The sequence below is a fragment of the Parasteatoda tepidariorum genome, chromosome 9, assembly GCF_982258835.1.
Source record: "Parasteatoda tepidariorum strain Cologne lab strain chromosome 9, Ptep-v5.0, whole genome shotgun sequence".
Classification (NCBI taxonomy): domain Eukaryota; kingdom Metazoa; phylum Arthropoda; class Arachnida; order Araneae; family Theridiidae; genus Parasteatoda; species Parasteatoda tepidariorum.
The window spans coordinates 70851767-70873864 of record NC_141763.1 but is presented as its reverse complement, the minus strand read 5'-3'; the positions used below and the strand labels follow the sequence as shown (position 1 = coordinate 70873864).

The following is a 22098-nucleotide window of genomic DNA, read 5'->3' as shown; positions in this document are numbered from 1 at the left end:
GTTAGTTATAAATCAAGAATTAAACAAAATTCAAATTTAAGTATTTGTATATTCATTTATTAAAAATTTAATTTTTGATTGATAAATTAAACAAATATAAATTCAAATTATATATTTGCAATCAAACTCAATTATTATTATCATTATAGGAATACATTTGTTTATTAATAATTAAATAACCTATTAGGATACGTTTTAAAAATGCATTCAAATATTTTAAGGTATTGTAAATAACTTAATGTATATAATAAGGTAGGATAAAATGCTTAAAGCATTGTAACATAGAAGAATCTCATAATAATAAAAAAATTTGAAATATATATATTTGTGTTCCATATTTACAGCTGACTATTTGAAATTAAGTCTGAAATAATCCGTACTCTTAAAATTTCCTTAATTCTATTTCCCGTTTATCTAACTATTATAGATACGATAATTTTTTTTAAATTCGTGGACATGTATTTTAATCATCTAGCATTGAATTAATATTAAAACCGTTGGCTAGGAAACTATAGAGCAGAATCAGTTTATTTAGATTTTTTCTCTACATTGTCAATTTATATATTAGATACAACAAAATGTTCAAAATATGTATGATCAACATAATATTTACATGATCTAGAATTGACTTAATATTTAAACCGAAGACTAGAAAACATTGCCTTCGATTCCATTTCTTTATATTATCTTCTCTTTGAAATATTTGTATTACAAAACTATTACATAGGTATATGAATTTATTTAATGGATTATATATTTATTAAATAAAATAATAGAAAATAGACTAATATTAAAATAGTACTTTGCATGTACACTTATTATACCAAAGTATCACCAAATATATAGTATCACTATATATAGTAGTATATATAGTATATATAGTAGTATATATAGTATATATAGTATAATTATATAGTATCACCAAATTATTAGACGCACTATAAGATTCTATGTAAAATATTAATTATCAGTTGTTACTATACAGCTTTATAGTTTTAAAGCGGATTAAACCGGTTTACACTTATTTACGTATCACTTGATTTTATTCTAATTTTGTGTATCAATTTGTTAATAATGTAATGCAATAAATTGAAAATAAATACAAATAGGAATTATGTAAAAAAAATCTCCTGAATAAAAACTCGTTGCATGCATGTTCAAATATAAAAGTATTGCATATAAACAAGTTCAAAACATGCAAAAATAACACTACAGTGCGACTAATAATTTGATTCAATTATTATAGTACACTAATATAATACCTGATATAATAAATATTCTATATTTATATGATATATCGTCTAATTTATCCAATTGTCGAATTCGTCTAATTAATCCAACTGATACACGAACGTAAGCAAGTGCAAACTGGTTTCAGTCACGCAAAAACAATGAAGCTGTATAGTATTACCTGATAATTAAGATTTTACATAGAATCTTATAGTGCGTCTAATAATAAGACAAAGGACTGTAGTATATAAAAAAAATTCTTTTGTGTGTGGCCATGAGTATCAGTCGAATGTTTTGTTTGCGTAAAAAAATGTTTTGAAAGAAACAGTGTCATTATATTTATTTTTTGCCACTTATGAAAGCGCATGCTTTGGAAATATTTTTAAAAAAAGTTTACGAAAATAATAGTTTCAGTCAACTTTAACAGGGAGCGTTTGTTGCTAGATCATACTCACTTTTAAAGTCCAAAAAAGTTTTTCACTAAAGTTTCGCGTGAAAAATTTGTTTGTAAAAAGTCTCTCGGCATCTAGTTATTACTAAAAAGGCTTCAATATAAAAATTGAAACTACAAAAGACTGTCATGATTTAAACTACACTTTGCATGATGTCTGTACAATTAATCTGAAAGTAATCAAGATTATAAACTTGCTAAAGATATATTAAGTTAATTCTAACAGAAAATATTTTCATCGAAAATATGAAAAAAAGGACGTGATATAAATTTTAGAATATAAAGTTAAATCTTTAAGAATAAAAACCATGACTTGTTGCAATTTATTGGCCTTTGCTTTCTCCTCACTTCCACACAAAAATTTAGAGAAAAAACTGTGCAAAATTTGTTGATATAAAACTTCTACACTAAGAAAAAACATGGTTGAAAATACCTTCTTGATAACGGTTGATACATGGCTGATAATGGTAAACTTTATCACATTTCTAGCTCTATAGAAACACCAAAAAGTATGCAGTTTTTAAGGAATCAATTTGGTAAAATTGAAAATGAAATATGGTTTTATAATACGTGATAAAATTTGGTGAATGTAATAAAATCGGATAATTTTATCATGATACCGTAGAGCTTGGCACAAAAACCATTTATTCGGTTAAATTTACTTTTCAGTTTTGTATTTGTTCCTAAATGTGTGGTAATGAGAACTATAATTTCGAAAACCAGAACTTCTGGTAAACCACAACCATTTGAATAAAAAAATTAACAAATGAATGGTAGAAATATCGTATATTAGGATTTCTTAAACCAGAATTATGTTTTTTTTTTTATCAGAAATGCAATTATCATACAGTTAAGTAACCTATTTTATAGTTACCTATTTTTTTCACCCTGTAGTTATATAATTATTTCCTTGTTTTAGCTTGTCTAGAAATATATAAAGTAAATGTGAGAGTGACAAATTGTTGTTTTTATTTGTGAGTCTTGGCTATCTGAACAATTTTGTTCCAGACCATCATGGTCTTAATCTTGGATTCCTAGTTAGTAAGTTCCATTATGGTTCACGGTTAAGCCATTTGTTTCATCATCTAACCATCTTTTTTTAGGAGTTCTTCCTCTGCATCTTGAGTTCATTGTTTTCGAATTTAAGTTTGTTGTCAACCCCATAATGCTGGATCAAATATTGGGGGAAATTTGCCTTCGTGGCGGACTTTTCGATGGAACTAACCCGCCTTTGCGTTACACGGAGAGAAAACCTCGGAAGCCTCCCACGGTTTGCCTGACAGTAAGAGGATTCTAACCCATGATCCGTTTACCACTGAGGATATTTTACGTGAGCAATGTAGTCGGTGCGGATTTCGTATCAACCAGCCATTGCTGGGATTCGAACCTGGTTCACCTCATTGGAATGCAAACGCTCTATCCCCTGAGTCATCACGGCGCAAGCAATACTTATATTGTGACAATAGAATATCGTGACAAAGAATTTTCTGAACCTTAAAATGAATAGTCATCTAATAAATTGTTTTGGAAAACTCAACTAGCTTTAGAAAATTTGCCAAATTGACGTCATTTTTCCACACTAGGAAAGAAATTCTGGAAAAATTAGCATACTATAAAAATATTTATGATTCAAAATATACCGCACTGTATGTTTTAAATCATACATATTTAAAAATTATATATATTTATACAATTTTTAAATATGTTTTCTAGTACTTATGTATTTTTAAATGTGTATTTTAATAAGTATTTGTTCGTCTTAACCATGCAGAATTCCATATTCTAGTAATTTTGACTAAATATTCACGAATAAATTCACGATTTTCACATAACTTTATGAACCTAAATAATGCAACTTTAGAGAAATTTTTCGCATATTAAAAACTTAAAGCGCAAGCGCTTTCCATTTTCACAAAGCGTATTTTTTTTCGCATGGAAGGAGAAATTACATTTTTAGCATACAGACATTTTAGCCTCATATTTTCACCATAAATTTTTAGCATAGAAAGCGATAGCTTAAAATGAACGAAACATAATATGACGAACAGAAATTTATGTTTAAGACTGTCAACAGTTACGAATTATTACTCGCTAGAAAGCGTTATTTTATATAATGACAGAACCTTAAACTAACAAAAATATAAAATTCAGCGAGCACTAATTATGCTATAGTAGCCGTAAGAATAGTCAACATTTTAAGTACTAGGATCTAAAAGACGCATGAATATCAACGACAATAAATGAAATTCAAACAGCTTTAAACTTGGCCACTGAATTATACATATTTACTTTTTGAAGTCATGTGTTACCTTATTTTCCATGGGAAAGGAATATATTTTTAACTCTTCAGCAATTCTCACGCTTACTTTCCATTTCAGTAATTTTGTCTCTTCACAAATTTAACGAAAGCATCAGTCCATGCTTTGAAGATGGTTGCACGATACTTTCACAGAGAATGGTAATTATAATTCCAAATTTTACTAACGCTCTCATGTGAAAAGATTTAAAACAATTCATCCATATAACAGTAAGCAAACGGTTTGCGAGTTGACGAATTTTAAATGCTTTTGGGCGACGTTTTTTTTCTTTCTCATTAATCGCCAACCGCAAGTCACATGTCATGCGTAAGTGGGTTTTGACCTCATGTTTCTGTTTTCCACACGGATGAATCAGTTAAGTTGATATCTAACGATTCCTTCCCGTGAGCGATTGTAACAAATTGTTGTAAACAATTTTTATATTTATGAAAAATATTCCGTATCATTTAATTTAACGTCTGTGAGCTTTTTTTTTACGATTGTTTTACCGCAATTGTTTGTTTGTTGTAGCGTTAAATTTTAAAATAATTAGCGTGTACAATAAAAATTCTTTCAAATCTTAGTCGAAAAAATTCTTTTGTATTTAATTTACAAAAACCGCAATTAAAAGTAACCTAATTTAATTAAAACCTAATTTATCTACGCAATGCATAAATTCAGAACGCTTTTTACAATAACTGTTCTTTAGGTTAAGTATTTAATTGCACAGTATTTTTCAACGCACAGTACACTGTACAGAATCCCATATCAGATAACTGTAAAAGTACTGGCACCCTACGTGTGGTATCCCTAAAATCAATTTTTATCGTATAATGTTCAATCTTAGTCGAAAAAATTCGTTTGTATTTAATTTACGAAAACCGTAATCAAAAGTAAAACTTAATTTATCTTACGTAAATTCAAAACGTTTTTTACAATAACTGTTTTTTAGGTTAAGTATTTAATTGCACAATGTTTCTTAACGCGCAGTACACTGTACAAAATCCCATATCAGATAACTGTAAAAAATACCGGCAACCTACGTGCGGTATCCCTGAAATCAATTTCTACCGTATAATGCTATACCGTAATTTTTACAGTTATATTAATTTATTCACAGTGAAGTTGCAGTAAATATTGCTTCAAAATTTTAGTGTATCAGATGTTTTTTCTTCTCTAAAATTTTATGGTGATCAGGGTACCAGACCTTTTTACCACAATTTGATTCGGAATTTTTTTACAGTGCTCAAAAAAAGAACAGGAAATAAATTTATATCTTTCAATAAATTTGTTTTGACGATTCAATCTTAATATGTCAATCTCGAGGGAATGACCTAAAATGTGCTAATTAATTAGTGCAGACGATATTTTCATCAGCAAAATCAGACACGAAAATGAACTTTCTCTGAATAAGACTACCTTTTTTTCAACGGATACGCATTTCTGAACCTAAAATTGTAGAGAGTAGCCGTAATCTAGGAAATATGGTCACAATAATTTGGTCTCCTTAATATCAATGTATTTTTTTTGCGTATTATGCCATATCTCGAGAACTTTTTAAGTGAAGTTTTACACAATTATAAAATTGGTCGATATAAAGATAATTCCACACAAAAAATAGCTTTTAACAAGCATTAATTATTTTTTTATTCAATAATAGACGAAAATACTTTGAGTGAGGTATACAATTTTTTACATGATTGAAAAGAATTTACCTATACATTGCTGAACTCAAATCTTGAAATAAATTTATCGAATAGTTCCTGTGAAATCAAGTTTTTAAAAAGACGTATTTCTTAAATTCGATTTCTCAGCGGAAAATTCAACATTAAGAGAACAAATTTTTGGACCGGAGGAATTCATAAAAGAGATGTTCGTAATTAGTCAGCAGGGTTTGAACCAAGGACCTTTGGGTTCGCATTTGGATGCTCTAACCACCATACTTGCACACTTCAGTCCAGTGAGATTAAGGAAGCTTTTTATAGGGGCCACCACACTGACACATCATGAGATGCTGATATCCGATTTCAATGGTACATAGGGTTGCAATTTGGAAAATATGGTCCCAATAGCTTAGTCAGTAATTGTTATTTCTCTTTTTGCTGATTTCACTATATCTTAAAAACTTTTAATCGAATTTCTATTCGCTTGAAAGTTCGTTGTATGTCATATGTCATTTCGGCGGCCGATATATAAAACTACTTATATCTCAGAGGGTTAAGGTGTAGATATATGGTGATTTAGCGTCCAATTACGAACCCGAAGGCTCTTGGTTTGAATCCTGGAGACAAACTACGAACTATTCTCATAATTTCTTTTCTCCTCATCTTTTTTTAGATTAATGCATTTTGCTCAAAAATTAGTATATACTGTATAAAATTTGTAATCAAGGGGTTTTCATATTCGACTATAATTTGTTTCGGAGCTATATTTTGATACATTTTTTCTCAATATTGAGAAACTCTTTTTTGCAGTGCAGTTTGTCAAGATTTTTAACGAACCTGCTGTTGTCGTGTCGAGCACATCTTTATTTTACACAATTTGTGATATCAATAATTCTTAAAATTAATTAGAGGTAACTAAAGGTAAAAGCACACTTTTATTTTTATCCAAACTACACATGTCTATAAAAAAGATAATAAAAAAACTTATATTTATCTTACAAATCATTAATATACTGAGAAAATAAAAAAAAACGCTCTTTAAACATATGAAGAAGAAAAATTTCAGAAAGATTATCCAAATTAAAACCTAATATTTAATAGTTCAACATTGTTTTCTTCTATGTAAAATAACTGACCTCTTAATAATTAACTGACCTTTTAATACAGCATATTCTGCGGCACATTTTCTTGAAAAATAAATGCAAAAAAAGGTAATAAAATTAAAAGGAAAAATTAACCTTATGTGCTCTATTAAGTGTTGAGGGAAAAGTGAATAATGCGTTTTTTTAGATAAAATACAAAATATGAATATTTACTGTTTTATTAAGCAGAATATAAGATTTAAAAGTTTTTTTTTTCTAAAATATTTCTTCACTAATTCTGTTTAAAGAGAATACAGAAAAAATTTTATTTGTGGTAGATTTTTGAAACACTTTTTTTGAGACTTCAACAATGCTTTATTTAATGATAAAACATAAAAATATTTTTTTTTTACTTAAGTTTCATTTAGTTTACAAGAGAAATTTTTAAACTCAGCAGGAGTTAAAAAAAATTAAATAATTCCTTTTTTATATGCTTCAAACATTTAGGAAATAAATTCTTTCGAGACTAATTTGCACAAAATAAAAAAAAAGATCTCTTATAAAACTTTCTTTTTGGAGCAACGAATTGGACATTTAAAAAAAATAGAAAAATAAGTAATTTCAAAAAATCTCTTAAATTCCATCTTTTTTTCCCTGGTGGGAATTTCGTTTGTACAGATAAAATCTATCTTGAAGGAGTTTTAGGTTTTCCAAAGTGTTTTATTTTTTACAAAAAAACTAATATAAAAGATATAAAGATAATGGATAATAAGCTCAAGGTAAAACAGTTTAGTTAACAGTAGTTATAACTTATAATTAATGTTCGAAAATGGGAAGAAAAATAATAGGCAATAACAATGTATTCTTATTGAAAATTGGAGAAAATTTTGCATAGTGCTTCATATTTATGGCATCTTATGTATATTTTTAGAATCTTTGTAAAAGTCGAAGTCAAAGCAATGCGTAGATATTTGACAGTCTGACGAATGGTTAACAAATTCGATCAGAATTGCTTAATTAAGAAACCATTTATCTGTGTAATTTCTGGTAGGATCTTATAAACTGCCTGATATATTATTTTTCTTTATCGTAATCGATCCTGGCAGCAATTTGTGAGACTTTGATTACATTTCCTTTCTTATTTTGCAACTACTAAACTATAAAACTGTAAAAACTGTACTTCAACTCATTTCTTAGAAAGTTTTGAATAAAACATTTATTAAAGTACAGTCGTTAGAGAACAATTATATGAACACTCGTATCAAGTACAATCGTACTAAATACATATTCCTATCAAATGCATAAATGCATATTTGATATTTTCATATCAAATACATATTTATAAGAACAGCAATTTAAATAAAAATGAAATGTTCAATGTTTTAAAAAATGTGTATTTTTTTAAATTGTATCGTAATTGATATTAAATACATGAACCTTTTAAACTATATTTAACTATTGGTTAATCGTGATCAAAGGGTCACCATAACATTACCCGTGAGTCTGAATAACCGGTTCGAGGGTAAACCGTAAGCTCTAAGAATACAGCATTCAAAATGAAGTTAAATGAGTACAATTGTAAGCAAATTAGAAAGCCCGATTTTCAATTTTTTAATTGTATTTTCTAGACAGAGACAATGCAAAAAATAAAATTTCCTGATTGGCTAAGCAGAAGCCATTATGTTAAAGTAAACTATAAACGGTTCAGTTTTATGAAATGTTTTTAAGTTAATATCAATAAAATTTGCTAAAATTTGCAATAAAATTTGAGTTAGGGGTAACTATAGCGTATAATGACACAAGAACGGCAAATTCATACACTTTAATAGAAAAAAAACGTTTTCAATATAACAAAAAACATTAAAAATAAATTTTATAACGCGTATAATATTCTAAAGTTTATATTTTGTATTAGTTGGATACATAAAATGAAAGATCCAACTCTCCCGAAGTTAGGTCTAACGATTTAGAAGTGATAGTTAAAAATGGGTGATTACAGCATCTAATGACACAAAAACAAATTTGTATTAATACCAGTTTGTAGTTCTGAAACAAAAGTGTATTAAATGCAATAAATATATCTGACGTAAAACTAAAATGAAACTTAAACAAAATTAAACAATCAGAAATGTAGAGGAAATGACTTAAGTCGTGGCTTCCATATTAACCTAAAGAAGATTATCTCGTTAAAGGTTTAAAGGAATCACAGAATCAGAAAGCTTAATACTGATACTTTGTTAATTGATCCGTTTCTAATATCTTAGTTTCAGTGAAACACTAAAATGGATCTTAAGTATAATGGCTGTCTTAAGATCTCAATTTATGTATTCGTTTAAGATGGTAATTGAATTACTTTAAGTCCAAGTAGTGGAAAAAATAATAATGTTTTTCTCCTAGATGCTTTTTTTGAAAAAACAAATACGTCTTTTTTTATTAAAAGTTTGGAAATACTCTTAAAAGAAGCGTTCATTTCTAAAATAAATTATATATATCGCACAAATGAAACGATTAGACTCTTAACATAAAATCATTGTAGCAAGAGGAATCCCTTCTAATCATAGTTATTGCAGTGAAAATAATATGAAAGAATTGAAACATAGAAATCGGAGCAAGTAATTGGAGCTACTTAAACAACCGAGTTGATCATTATTTCGAATCATCTTACAAAATGAGATTGTTCTGTCAGTCACCATTGCTCAGTTAATTACAAAGAATGCTGAACAGAAAATCCATTTCATAAAATGATACTTAACCTATATTTAGAAATTGCATTTTCAATCATTTGCTATTAAACCCAAAATAAAGTTAATAATTCCTTTTTTTTCACATTTTTTCCAGCTTTCTTTATTATTGACTAGCTAAAATACCGTTCTTCGTTAGGGGGAAGAGTAAATAATCTTTAAAACGAAAATTAAGACTCCTGAAAAATCAACATTTACCACAATCAAGCAATTTTCTCTGATGCTTATCCCTTTCAGGAACGTAAAAATGCTATAATTAAGTACCTCGGGACCTATACTTTAAATTTTTATTAAGCCTAGTTACTAAAGTTTGAATTCTAAGGCTGTGGGCATTTTAAAACTTAAACTGTGAGCAATTTAAACCCTAAAAATGTTACAAAATTGCAATCTAAAAATTTAAAACTTATTTACTAGGTTAATCCCTTGACACACGGAGATGTTCGGGAAGACGTCATTTGTTTCTTATGTCAAAACAATAATTGACGTGCCTCAGACGTCTTCAACACAGAGAGGCTAACTTTCTCCGGACAGCAAATAAATATTTTAAAGTGGTAGTTTATCAATTGGGATTCTTGGTTTAATAAATTCAATATAGAATATTTTTATCCGCTTCTATTTCTAAATGATTCGTAGGCTTATATAATTCACCAATTTATATTAGTTATGTCATGCTATACCTTTTAAGCAAAAATAGCAAAAATAGTCAAATAAGCAAGCAAAAATAGCCAAATATTTGCAAAATTTAGTTTGTAGTTATTTACCGTTTATTTAATTATTTTGGCGAGTCCGGAGCAGTTGGGATCTCTGTCAACATTCCGTTGCGAGTTGTTGTTTACAGTACAATCAAAGATCATTTACATATCAAGAAATGATATGTCAAAGGGTTAACTAGAATACATTTCAAGAAATGAAAAGAGGTTAAAAAATATTGGAAAATGTTGATTTGTTACTGTATAAGGAAAAGGAGTTTATATATAATAGGTGAAAACAAAGGAAGCTTAAGAACTTATTTAACTCAATATTGAAACGTAGTAAAAACTTTCAGTTGCATTTCGCAAAAGAAAAAAAATTTTTAAGCCGACTAGAATTCGAAATATATTAAGAATTTCACATTTTTGTAACATAAATTAACAGCAATATTTTATTTTTATAACATAAATTAACAGCAATTCTTTATTTTTATCACTTTATTTAAGTAACAAATTAAAAATGATTGTATTTATATTTAAGGTTTACTTTTATATACTCTTTATTCTCTACTATTTTCATACTTATATTATCTTTAACTGGTCACATGTCAAATATTCAAAATAATCCGTGAACAAATTATTTACCATAAACAAGCCATATAGCCTCAGATTCTTCTTCAGGGGCGCAACAGCCCTTTGCAGGCCTTGGCTGCCTCAACAGCACGCCTTCTCCAGCTCCCTCTGTCCATGACAACTCCCCTCCAGTTCTTAAGTTTTAGAACTTTGAGGTCATTTTCGGTGTCGTTGAGCCATCGAGTAGGTGGTCTACCTCTAGAGCGGGACCTCAGATTTTAACTCTTAAATTTGGAATAGACCAAAGAATAATGCCTATTTTTGTGCAAATGGAAGACACAAAAAAATGAAATACAAAATCTTACACGGGAGAAGAAATTCTGGTAAAATTACCTTGATCTATGGAAAATATGGTTAAGACATTGAAACATATAGTAAAGAAATTAGTAAACAAAATGTTATAAAACCAAACAATCTGGCAATAAAACCAAATATACGCCATAAAAATCATTTATAAGGTAATGGTTTCATTTCATATTACTCCGTTTAACGGTTTGTGGTAAATTTTAATTTTTAAAATTATGTTATAGTTCTTATTACCTTACAATAAATACAAATTCAAAAACTAAATTTAACCGAAAAATGGATTTCACGCCATGCTCTAAAGTTTCATGATAAAATTAACAAATATTTTCACATTAACCAAATTTTATCAATTATTATCAAACTATATTTATTGTTCATTTTATCAAAATCATAACCAATATGCTTCGGTAAAAATTAAAGAGATTTTTCATGTTTCCATAGAGATGGAAACATGTTAAATTTTACCATATTCTCGTAGTTTTGAAAGCTATTTTTTATTCTTTACTGAAATGTGATTAAAACGCTTATTTTTAATCTTTGTTGTAACATTGATACGTAAAATTATAGAAAAAAATGTCATATATTTTCTACAGAAATAAACTGTAGTTAATCAATATAAGAAAACTTGCTTTGATTTATGTGTTTTAATTTATACATTTAAAAGAAGTTTTTTTAATTTATCTTTACCTTAATATAAAGGTATTGTCTACTAACGTTGAAAAAACGAAAACTTATACATCAGTATATTCTTTAAGAGATTCACAAAGACTATAATCTTTCAAAATTTGCACAACTTACAGACTGTTGCAGTAGAATAATTTGATGTCTTTAAAAACGTTAGTTAATTTTTTAAAGCTTATTTTAACATTCAGAAAGTATGAATGGATTTTCTAATTGATAAGGAAATGACAGACCGTCTCAAACATCATATTATTATCATATTATAATTGTCAAGTTTCTATAAATGTTTTTAATTATTTTTTTTTACTTTATCAATAATTATTATTTTTGAATGATTGTCAATTACACAAATTCACTAAGTCTTTTTACCGTTTATGGAATACTTCATAAAAGTCATTTTTATTAAGCTTGCTTCCATTTTAAATAGTATTTTTTCTGTATTTTTTAATTCAATTTTTCTATTTGTTTCTAAACTCAACAATATAAAAACTGAAACAAAAAAAACTCACGTTGAAAGACAGAATCACTTAGTTTAGTTTATGTTTAAATTATCAATTTAAAATAGTAGTTTAAGTAGTGAAAGAGGAAAATTAATTAAAACATAAAAATATATGACTGCGTTTTTTTTTTTTTTTTTTCAAATTTTTTTTCTGCCAAAAATGGGCAAATGTTGTCATTGAAACAAAACACCCTTGAATGCTATAAAAATACTTTAAAATAAATTCCAATCAGAGAATTCCTAAATACGACTCGTTAGATACAAAACACAAACGATTAAAGTGAGTAAACAATTAAATAAAACTTACTTCTTTAAATAGTAAAAGAGTCAACTAAACGATGCGATAGTAAAATGGATTACAGTTTATCTCAAAATTCGTAATTTTTTATGAATCAATTTTTGCATGATATTAGAGATATATGCAGGTCTTTTATCCTACGTAATATAAGAAATTAAACAAAATTCTGTAAAAAAGATAGATGGGTTTGTTATTTTAAAAATGAGAAAGTGCAAGAATTTTACTTTGTGATAGAAATCAATAATGTTTAAGTGTCTTACATAATCAGAAGATTCAATACGAAATTAGACAATATTCAAAAACGTCCTACGAGCTATAGTTTTTATAATGCTATGTGTACACAGAGAAACAATTTCTTTTAAATTAGCGTATTGCATAGTAAAGACATTTCTGGTTGAAAAAAACATAATTGTGGTAGTATTAACCAAAATATATAGTATTTAAACCATTCATTTGGTATTTTTTCTGTTTATATGGTAACGGCTTTCTGTACCATTAACCATTAAATTCTGGTTATGCTCCTCATTTTTAGTAAAAATGCAAAACTAAAGAGTAATCTTTTCCGCATAAATCGTTTTTAAGCCATGCCCTAAAGAATCGTGATGAAATTATCCTTTTTATCACATTTTCCTAATTTTATCACGTATTATAAAACCTCTTTTTGTTGCTAATTTTATCAAAATCATTACCTAAGCACTTTGGTAAAAATTACCGACTCTTTAGAGGCAGTAACATGATAAATCCTACCACATTCTGACAGATATGACCATACTTTTTTCTCAGTGTGATGAAATTCGAAAATACTCTTTTATCTGACATAAACTGAAGATTCAATACGAAATTAAATAATATTCGAAAACGTTCTATCAATTACCATTTACCATTGGTTAGAATGATTAATATTTTCTACGCCTATGATTTCATGCGTTTTTTAGAGCAATAAGTAGAATATATCTTTAATTTTCTAAGCTTAAACAGTTTAAAAAAAGTTAATTACCAATTAAACTTCCTTAATATAAAAAATCTAATTAAATACTTTATCATAAAATATAAATTTTTATCTGTAGCAGTTGATCTCCTTATTAAAAAATGCAACAAAGGTAGAAAATCTGATTATTTCTTGATAGATAAATAAATTTAAATTATTATTTCTTTTAGTTTTTTCCTCGTTGTTCAGAATGTTCACCATAAAAGCAATACTTTTTTGTATCAGATACAACGCCTATGAAAAAGTTAGAGATAATTTTACATAGTTTGAGAATATAACATTTTCTACAGTATTGCTCGCAGTATATTTAAAATGAGAATATAATTTTTAAGCTAAAATAATTAAACAATTTGCATGGAGATTTCAAAAACTGTCAAAAAATAATGAACTGTGACAATAGCACTATCCCTCTCAAAACAATGTGGTGTGTATTATATAATGTGTAATATGCATACAAAGCCTTACTCTGAGTTAATATATCTATGTGTACAAGGATTAATACATATTTTATCAAAATCATAACCAATGAGCTTCGGTAAAAATCACTCAGCCTTTTGCTGTTTCCTTAGAATCAGAAACGCGGTAAATTTTAATAAATTCTGGTAGTTTTGAGTATATTTATCTCTATTTGTACCTAGTATGAGAAACTATTTTTGTATAACTGAATTCTACACATTGTATGTAACTAAAATATTTGTATAACTCTCTAATTATATAGATAAAAAGCAAAACAATTTTTAATAATAACGCTGTAAGTTGAAATAACAAAACCCAGCAACTTTGAGAAAGGTTCTTTTTAATTAAATATTGATAAATTTCTGCGTGTGGATTGCCGAACAACCGATGGAATTGCATCGAAAAACGTCCAGCAGCAATTATTCAATATCACTTTGAAAGTAATATCGTCTTTTAATCAAAACCGGACAAGCCCCAGAGCTAAAATTTTTCGAAAATACGGAATCAGTCAATTGTGAAAAGGACACAAACGTATTTGTCCAGATTCGGTAATAATAATCATTGATGCTTCCGAATGACTTACATTACAACGAATCTCCGCCGCAAGGCAATTCGATTTAATCTGTAACTCCATGTATTACTGCTCATCACATAACAGGTGATATCATTTCCGGGGAGAAATCCGCACTTACCCGCGTCGATACGGTTGAGTACATTTCTCCAGCTTGTATTTATGTTTACTGTTTTGTGACTGAAATATTCATCACTTTTGATATCTTTGCTATAGTGGTTTAATTTTTTAAGGGTTTAGTAGTTCATGTAATTATTTATGAAATTTAATTCGGAAATCTTCTTCACATACTATGTTGGTGATACTCAATAATACCATTCAAATTTGCTGTAACCCTAATATGATGTTGAACAGCGCGACTGTTTAGTAATTACAGGCTCAATGTGAATTCAGTCTTCAGTGTCAAAGTCTACCCAGCTTAAGATCGATGAGTACCAGCTTGTTTGAGAGAGTGAAAGCGGTTTGAGAACAATGTTGGCTACTTCATGCCATTAGTTATGATATTGTGAAGATCTTGCCACAGAACAAGTTAATGCGGAGATGTTTAATCTTATGCTAAGTTGATTCAAAATAATATATGTCTTAAACTTTATTTCCCGCTACTATGATTTTTTTTTATTTTATAACCGTCGTTGAACAGTCAACCCAATTTTGAGTTTACAACAACCAATGCTCAACTCTGTAGCCTTGCAATTTTGAACCCAATCCAGAAGATAAGCCAGTACTTAGGCAAGCCAGAAGCTGAACCAGTACTTAACCTGTTAAACTAAATCAAAGAAAGTAGCAAAGAAACATACAAATGACAACTTCGAAAAGAAATGGAAACTATAGTAATCCTAATAAATTACCACTGCCAGTCTGGAAATTAACCTATTAATACACAACTGTCACTTTTATATATTTATTTAGAAAATATCGTGAATTAAACTGGAAAAATTACTAAAATCATGTTTGAAAAAAAATTCTTCCAATTTCGAATACAATTCACAATATTAATGAAATACGGAAGTTCAAAATTATGTGCGATTCTAAGGAAAAAAAATATTCTTAAATTTTATTACCTAACATTTTAGCTGTAAAGAACATTAAAAGTTAAAATAAATCATCAAGCTTTACAGTTTTCTTCTGGACGTTGCAAAGAGTTCTTTCCAATTAAACAGAAAAAGAACATATTGTTGAACAAATACTTGGTGAGCTGCAAAGGCCTTCTTATTTACTTTTCATTTTATTTTAATTTTTTTAACCTTTTGCTTACAATAATCGTACCAGAATGGCTTCATCATACTGAGTGCCGTAAGCAATAGGTTAAAAAATAAAGAGTACTTATAAGTAATTAATGTCAAACTTATCAACATACCCTCTTCAAGTACCTATAGTTTGAGAGAAGCAAATATTTTTTCTTCAGTACTTTGCTCATGTGATTATCAAAATGTGCGCAAATTTCACTATGCATATATATTAATATTATGTCTTCAAATTGTATTATTAAAATAATTTTACGCGCTTTTAAATTTCTATATCTCTTGTTTTATTACACCAAATATGATTTTTAAGAATTTTTTTTCAGGTCACAGTCCAGCAAATTAAAATCCCACCCAGGTTTTAAATTCGAATAATGTATAAAGAAAGCAGCAATTCAAGAGCATAATTAAGTTGATCTTAGCTGCATAATAAGGTTCTTTAATATTCTAAATAAATATGATATTTTTTGTTGCAATTATTACCATTAGTAAATAATAACATAAGTGTTCATCGGTGGGTTCCTCTCCTATTCGCTGATTCTTTCCAACCCCCAAAAACAGCCCTGCAATCTTATATGGTTTGTTTTGCAAACCGTTCTCACGTCACTCGCAATTAAATGAGAAAATTTTAAATTTGTTCCAGCGTAAAATCATAAGAACTTATATAAATTATCAAAACATTCCATTAATAATTTCTGTTTGAAAATTTTTAATCAATACAAACTTTAAAAAAAAAAATTACATTTAAATTAATGTTATGCAATAGAAAAACTAGCAGAAACAAAAGAGTAATTAAGCTCTTAAAAACGAATTCGATAAAAGACTCACAACTTTGCTAAATACACAATTATAAAGTTAAGAACTTTGAGCTATCATTGTAAAGTTATTACATGTATAGTAATTATAAACACATGATTTAGTAAAATCCGTTTGTTAATATGAACTATATGCTTTTAATCTTTCAATTCTTCTCAACTTATGGTTGACTTTTATTCAGCTTTTTATTGTTTAGACGAGAAAAGAAAATCTTTTCTTCATATTTGTAAGCATGTACGTTTTCCTGCTTATGACAGCTCACACGCTTGATATTTCAGTTCTTTGTTACCAACGTGTAAACGAAATGAAAACTTTCCTTTCCGCTGCGCTAGATATATGTATATATAGATTCCTGTTTAAAAATCATTTTAACAATAAATCAAATAACTTAATAGCTCTTGAATCAATGGATCAAGTAATACAATTACTAAAAGAATTTGAAATTTAAAAATAAAAATAAAATGCTGAAATGTAAAGTTATTGTATCATTTATGGCCAGAAAAAAGTAAACTTTATTATCGTATAAATTAAATAATATATATATATATATATATATATATATATATATATATATATATATATATATATATATATATATATATATATATATATATATATATATATATATATATATATATATATATATATATATATATATATATATTTGTTGGTGTATTTAGATAGGTCGGAAAATGACATAGGATTCAGGTTTCTTACATTGATTTCTAGATTGTTTGGGTTGTCCATAAAATGAATAAAAGTCATAAAAATATTGTTTTCCTATAATTATATTGCATCCCCTATAAATAATAATGTGTCTTTAAAAATAATTGTGTCCCTTAAAATATTGTGTCCCTAAAAATATTATTGTGTCCCGAAAAACATTATTGTGTCCCTAATTTAATTAATTTGCCTATATTTCTATTAATTTGCTTTTGATTTTGTTCGTTTTCTAAACTAAGAGAATTGGTTTATAATTATTATTTTTATTGATATTATAATTATACGCTATAATTCTACGTAATTCTGCGCTACATTTTAATATAGATTTATTTGAATCGGTGTCTATTTATATTAACCGTTTTACCGAAGTCTAATCGTATTGACTGGGCAAACTACATTTACGTAATATTATAAAACATTTTTGCATTCTGAATTAAATGGTATTTACCTGTAATAATTATTTATTTTTATTCTATTCTTCTCTTATTACGTTTTTGGTCTTGATTGTTTTGTCAATTTAAAAAAAAAATCTGAAAGAGTTCAAAAATAAAAGAGTTGTTTCCTTCTTGTAACGTAACTCTGTGATATTATCTTAATACGCTACATTTTGAGATTAAAATTATTTGAATCGGTGTCAAAAATTATTAACCGTTTCACAATTATTATTTTTTGGTGCAAATTACATTAACATGCTATTATAAAATTCCTTACAAGAGATTCGTTAAATGAACGTAACGATCAATTTCATGAATGGCGTAACTACCACTACGACTATTAAGCATCAATTCACTAGTATAAAAGACGTGTTAACTCTATTTGATCTTGTAGTAAATTTTGATAGATGGAGGTTGACATTGTAGGAAGCTTTCCCCATACATGCACTATGTGTCGATACGTTTTAACTAAAAGACCTTAATAGAATCCCGAGTTAAGTGTTTAGCCGTAGAAAGCGTTAACCAAACACAATTCTTTTTAGTACATATATGTGTGTATAGTGCCAAATTTCGTAGAAAAAAATTGTTGTGTGTCGACCCCGTAAAATTTTACGAAAGAATAAATCTAATATTGCCTAATTTTTCCTGTAAAATTTATTGCAAAATCACTGAATCACTATAATTAAATAAATATTACCGTAAAAACTGTGGCATAAAATTTTACAGAAGAATGACTTTTATGGTAAAATTGATTTTATGGTTAAATGAATTTCATGGCAAAATGGATTTTATGGTAAAATTGATATTAAGAATTCTGTTTTCAGGGTGCCAGTTCTTTTTATCGTAATTTTATCCGAAATTTCTTACAGTGAAGAAATGATAATTATTGCAGAGCAATCTACGGGGTTGGTGAGCGGCAGCAAACAGAGCGCTTAGCCCCCTATTCTGGATTATTTTTGTTCACTAATTGAGCGTAGAATCCTAAGTGTATTGGTAATTAGAATCCTAAGTGAAATGTTTGAACACGGAAAACGTAAGCAAACACAATTCTCTTTAGTACACTTAGTTAGTAATTCTAAGTGTTAGTTAGTAATTCTAAGAGTAATTCATTCTTTTTAGTTTGTAAGTGTATAATTTCAACCTTCGTAGAAGAAACTGCTCAGAGTCAAAACAGTGAAAAATGACGATAAAATAATTTATTGTGAAGAAAATAAAAATGAAAGCGTAGCAATTAATGGGAGTTAGTGAGCAATAGTGAACAGGGGGTGGAACCCTTTAGTAAACGAATAAAAACGCTAATTCAAAATATATTTTTTTATTTAATCATATTTATATTCAAGATTTAGATACTACACCTATTGTTTACGAAACGCACGGATTCTAAAAACATTAAAATTACAACAGAACAATAAACAACACATAACAATAATTCTATTTTTTAATAATGTATAGAATTCAAACTAACGATGCACGTAATTATTTAACGGCAAATGTAAGTTCATGTATTTATTTCCGTTTTATAAATAAGTAATGCGTTCTGTGAAAGAATTATACTTACGTTAAAGTAATTTCGAAAGCAATTAAATGCACTTTAATAAAAAATTATAATAATAAATATTTAAATTTGCTCAGTTAAACATTTTTATTTCTTAATGTAAAACGAAAACTACATAAATGATCAAATATGAATAATTTTCCTTTTTTATTAAATTGCAAAAATGTTATTTGAAATCTTTCCATTAATGATCTAACTTGAAATGTATAGAACAACAGTTCATCATATTTTTGAATTGAGTTAAAAAAACAGTCATAATCATAGCTATGCAATAGTTATTATTACTATAATTAAACTTATCGAAGAAAATTTAAACTGTTGAAAAGACAATGCAAATTAAAATTAATAATGCATTTTAATTTCGGAGTAAAAAAATAATCTATCAATCATCGATTTAAAAATTTACTGAATACAAATTTTTCCTATGTGCCATAATTTGGGAGTATAACTTTATTGGAAGATTTAATTAAATTAATATATTGAAGATATCAAGGCTACAATATAATATATGTTGTTAATATATTATAATATATAGTTCATTAATATATATATTAATATATTATAATATATAGTATATTAATATATATATTAATAAATTATAATATATAGTATATTATAATATATATAGAGAGTTAAATAGACTTATAATGATAATCTAATAGGTAATATAATTAAAATAGTGCTAATAAATTTCAAGTTTAATTATTGGAAAATTTCAATTATAATAATTTAAAAATTAGAAATATATCAATTAAAATATTCCAATTTTAATAGTTGAACTATTAAATAATAATAATTGAATAATTCAATTATAAATAATAAAGAAATTTCAATTGTAAATGGTTTTAGACTTCAAATATTAAAAAACAATTTAAAGTCAATTATAAAAAGTTAATAAAAAAAAACTCCGATTAAAATAATTAAATGGACAAATATAGAAAAAAATAAACAGATTTAATAAGAATAATCAAACGTTTTAGTTTAAAAAATCAAATTAACCTAAAATAATAAAAAAAATTATTATAATAATAAAAATTAATCATAACAATTAAGTAATTGTAACAATAATAATTAAATAATTGTAACTACAATAATTAAATAATTGTAGCTAAAATAATTAAATAACGTTAAATGTAATAAATAACCATAAATAATTAAAATAATTAAACCTATGAAAATTAAAAATATTATCATAATTGTTAAAGAGATATTTTTTTAGGTTGTTTTACTAGTCAATTACAAACAAAGACCACGTGTTTATTCAAAAAATATAGTCTTAAATATTAATATTGAAATATCCTTACCTTTCACGAATTCTAATTCGGCGAATAAAAAGATGAGAAAAACTATGATAACAGAAGTATTCTTCATATTTTTCTTTATTTTCTTGTAATTTTTTTTAAATGTAGAAACGAATTCCAATATGTTTGTTGTTCATTTGTTCATTTTTTATTCCAAGGAATTTGTTTTCATGGAAGCATTTGCTTAATTAAACGTTTGAATGCATAACGAACCATCACTTACTAAGTTAATAAAAGAAAATTAATTACACGAATTCTACAAATTTCTAATCGGAAAATAAATTATCTTCATAGGACTTGATAATTTCAGTTTGTAAACAATCTTTTCTTTCCAGATAACACGAAAACTTGCTCTCAAAACTCACAACTCGAATGACTTAAAGAGAAAAAAATATTTTTTTGCCAACGTTGACTTATTCCAATCAAAACAAAGAATGTGAACTTGACGGCAACTTTAGAACGTGAAACGATATTCCCCTATCACATTCGAAAGTGCAATAAGTGAGGAATTCTGATTACAGAGACATCTGGTGGAAGCGATTTTTACCTGAAAGAGCAGAAAAAACATACCTACTTGCATTAAAACTATTCCTCAACAAACTCACGCTTGTCAAAAGCTGTACAGGTTTACTTTTCTTTGGCAGTTAAAAAAAAACACAAGACGATTCCACGGTTTCGTATTAAATTAATACATTTGTCAAAAAATGTTTAGTTAAGCCGGGAATATTTTATAGCAAAACGTGAAGATATAAAAAATTACTTTTCTTTTTCATGTTCTTAAAAAAATATCTGTGTAGAATTATTATTTCTAATTATATCTCAGTCATGTAATCAACGTACAGCCTTTTTATACATAAAAAAGCATTTATTAAGCAGATTTTGTTTGCCTATTCATTACTATTTAATAATTATAAATTTAAAAACCATTCTTGAAAATAATGTTTTTCAAAACTAAAGAAATTATTTAATATTTTAAATACTTAAGATTTGGATAACAATCAACAGTTAATTATGTATATTACGAGCTAAGAAAAAGAATAATATTGCTCTTACTGGTAGTCTGATTTCTGAAGGAAACATGATTTTTTGGATTAATCGTGATTCAAAAAAATGAATATTAATTTTCTCAATAATGAATAATAAAGGAAAGATTCACTTTTCTACGCAGAGTAAATGATTTTTAAGTATAATTATTGTCATCTATAGGAATAATCATTTTTAGTAAAAGAACCCTGATAGCAGTGAAAGAATTTATAGATATTAAAAATAAAATGAACTTTAAAAGTTAAACTAATACTAATAATAGTAGTTGTTATTTGCTTGCCCCGAAAATAGAAAAATATTGAGTCCAACGCTATATTGAGTCCAATGCAATTAGGATATTTCACCAATCAATTTTTCAAGAGTTTTTATTTTTTGTTTTATAACCAGCTTTGAACAGG

The 22098-nt window shown here is 27.0% G+C and overlaps 1 protein-coding gene across 1 annotated transcript in view; it reads right to left on the bottom strand.

Moving 5' to 3' along the window:
* The window catches only part of LOC107457219 (uncharacterized), a 90396-nt gene extending 69246 nt beyond the window's left edge, over positions 1-21150 (bottom strand). Inside the window, exon 1 of the mRNA XM_071186662.2 lies at positions 20660-21150. Coding sequence (XP_071042763.1) covers positions 20660-20726 — 67 coding nt within the window. The 5' untranslated portion in view covers positions 20727-21150. The remainder of the gene's footprint in view (positions 1-20659) is intronic.
* Between the last annotated feature and the right edge of the window lie 948 nt (positions 21151-22098).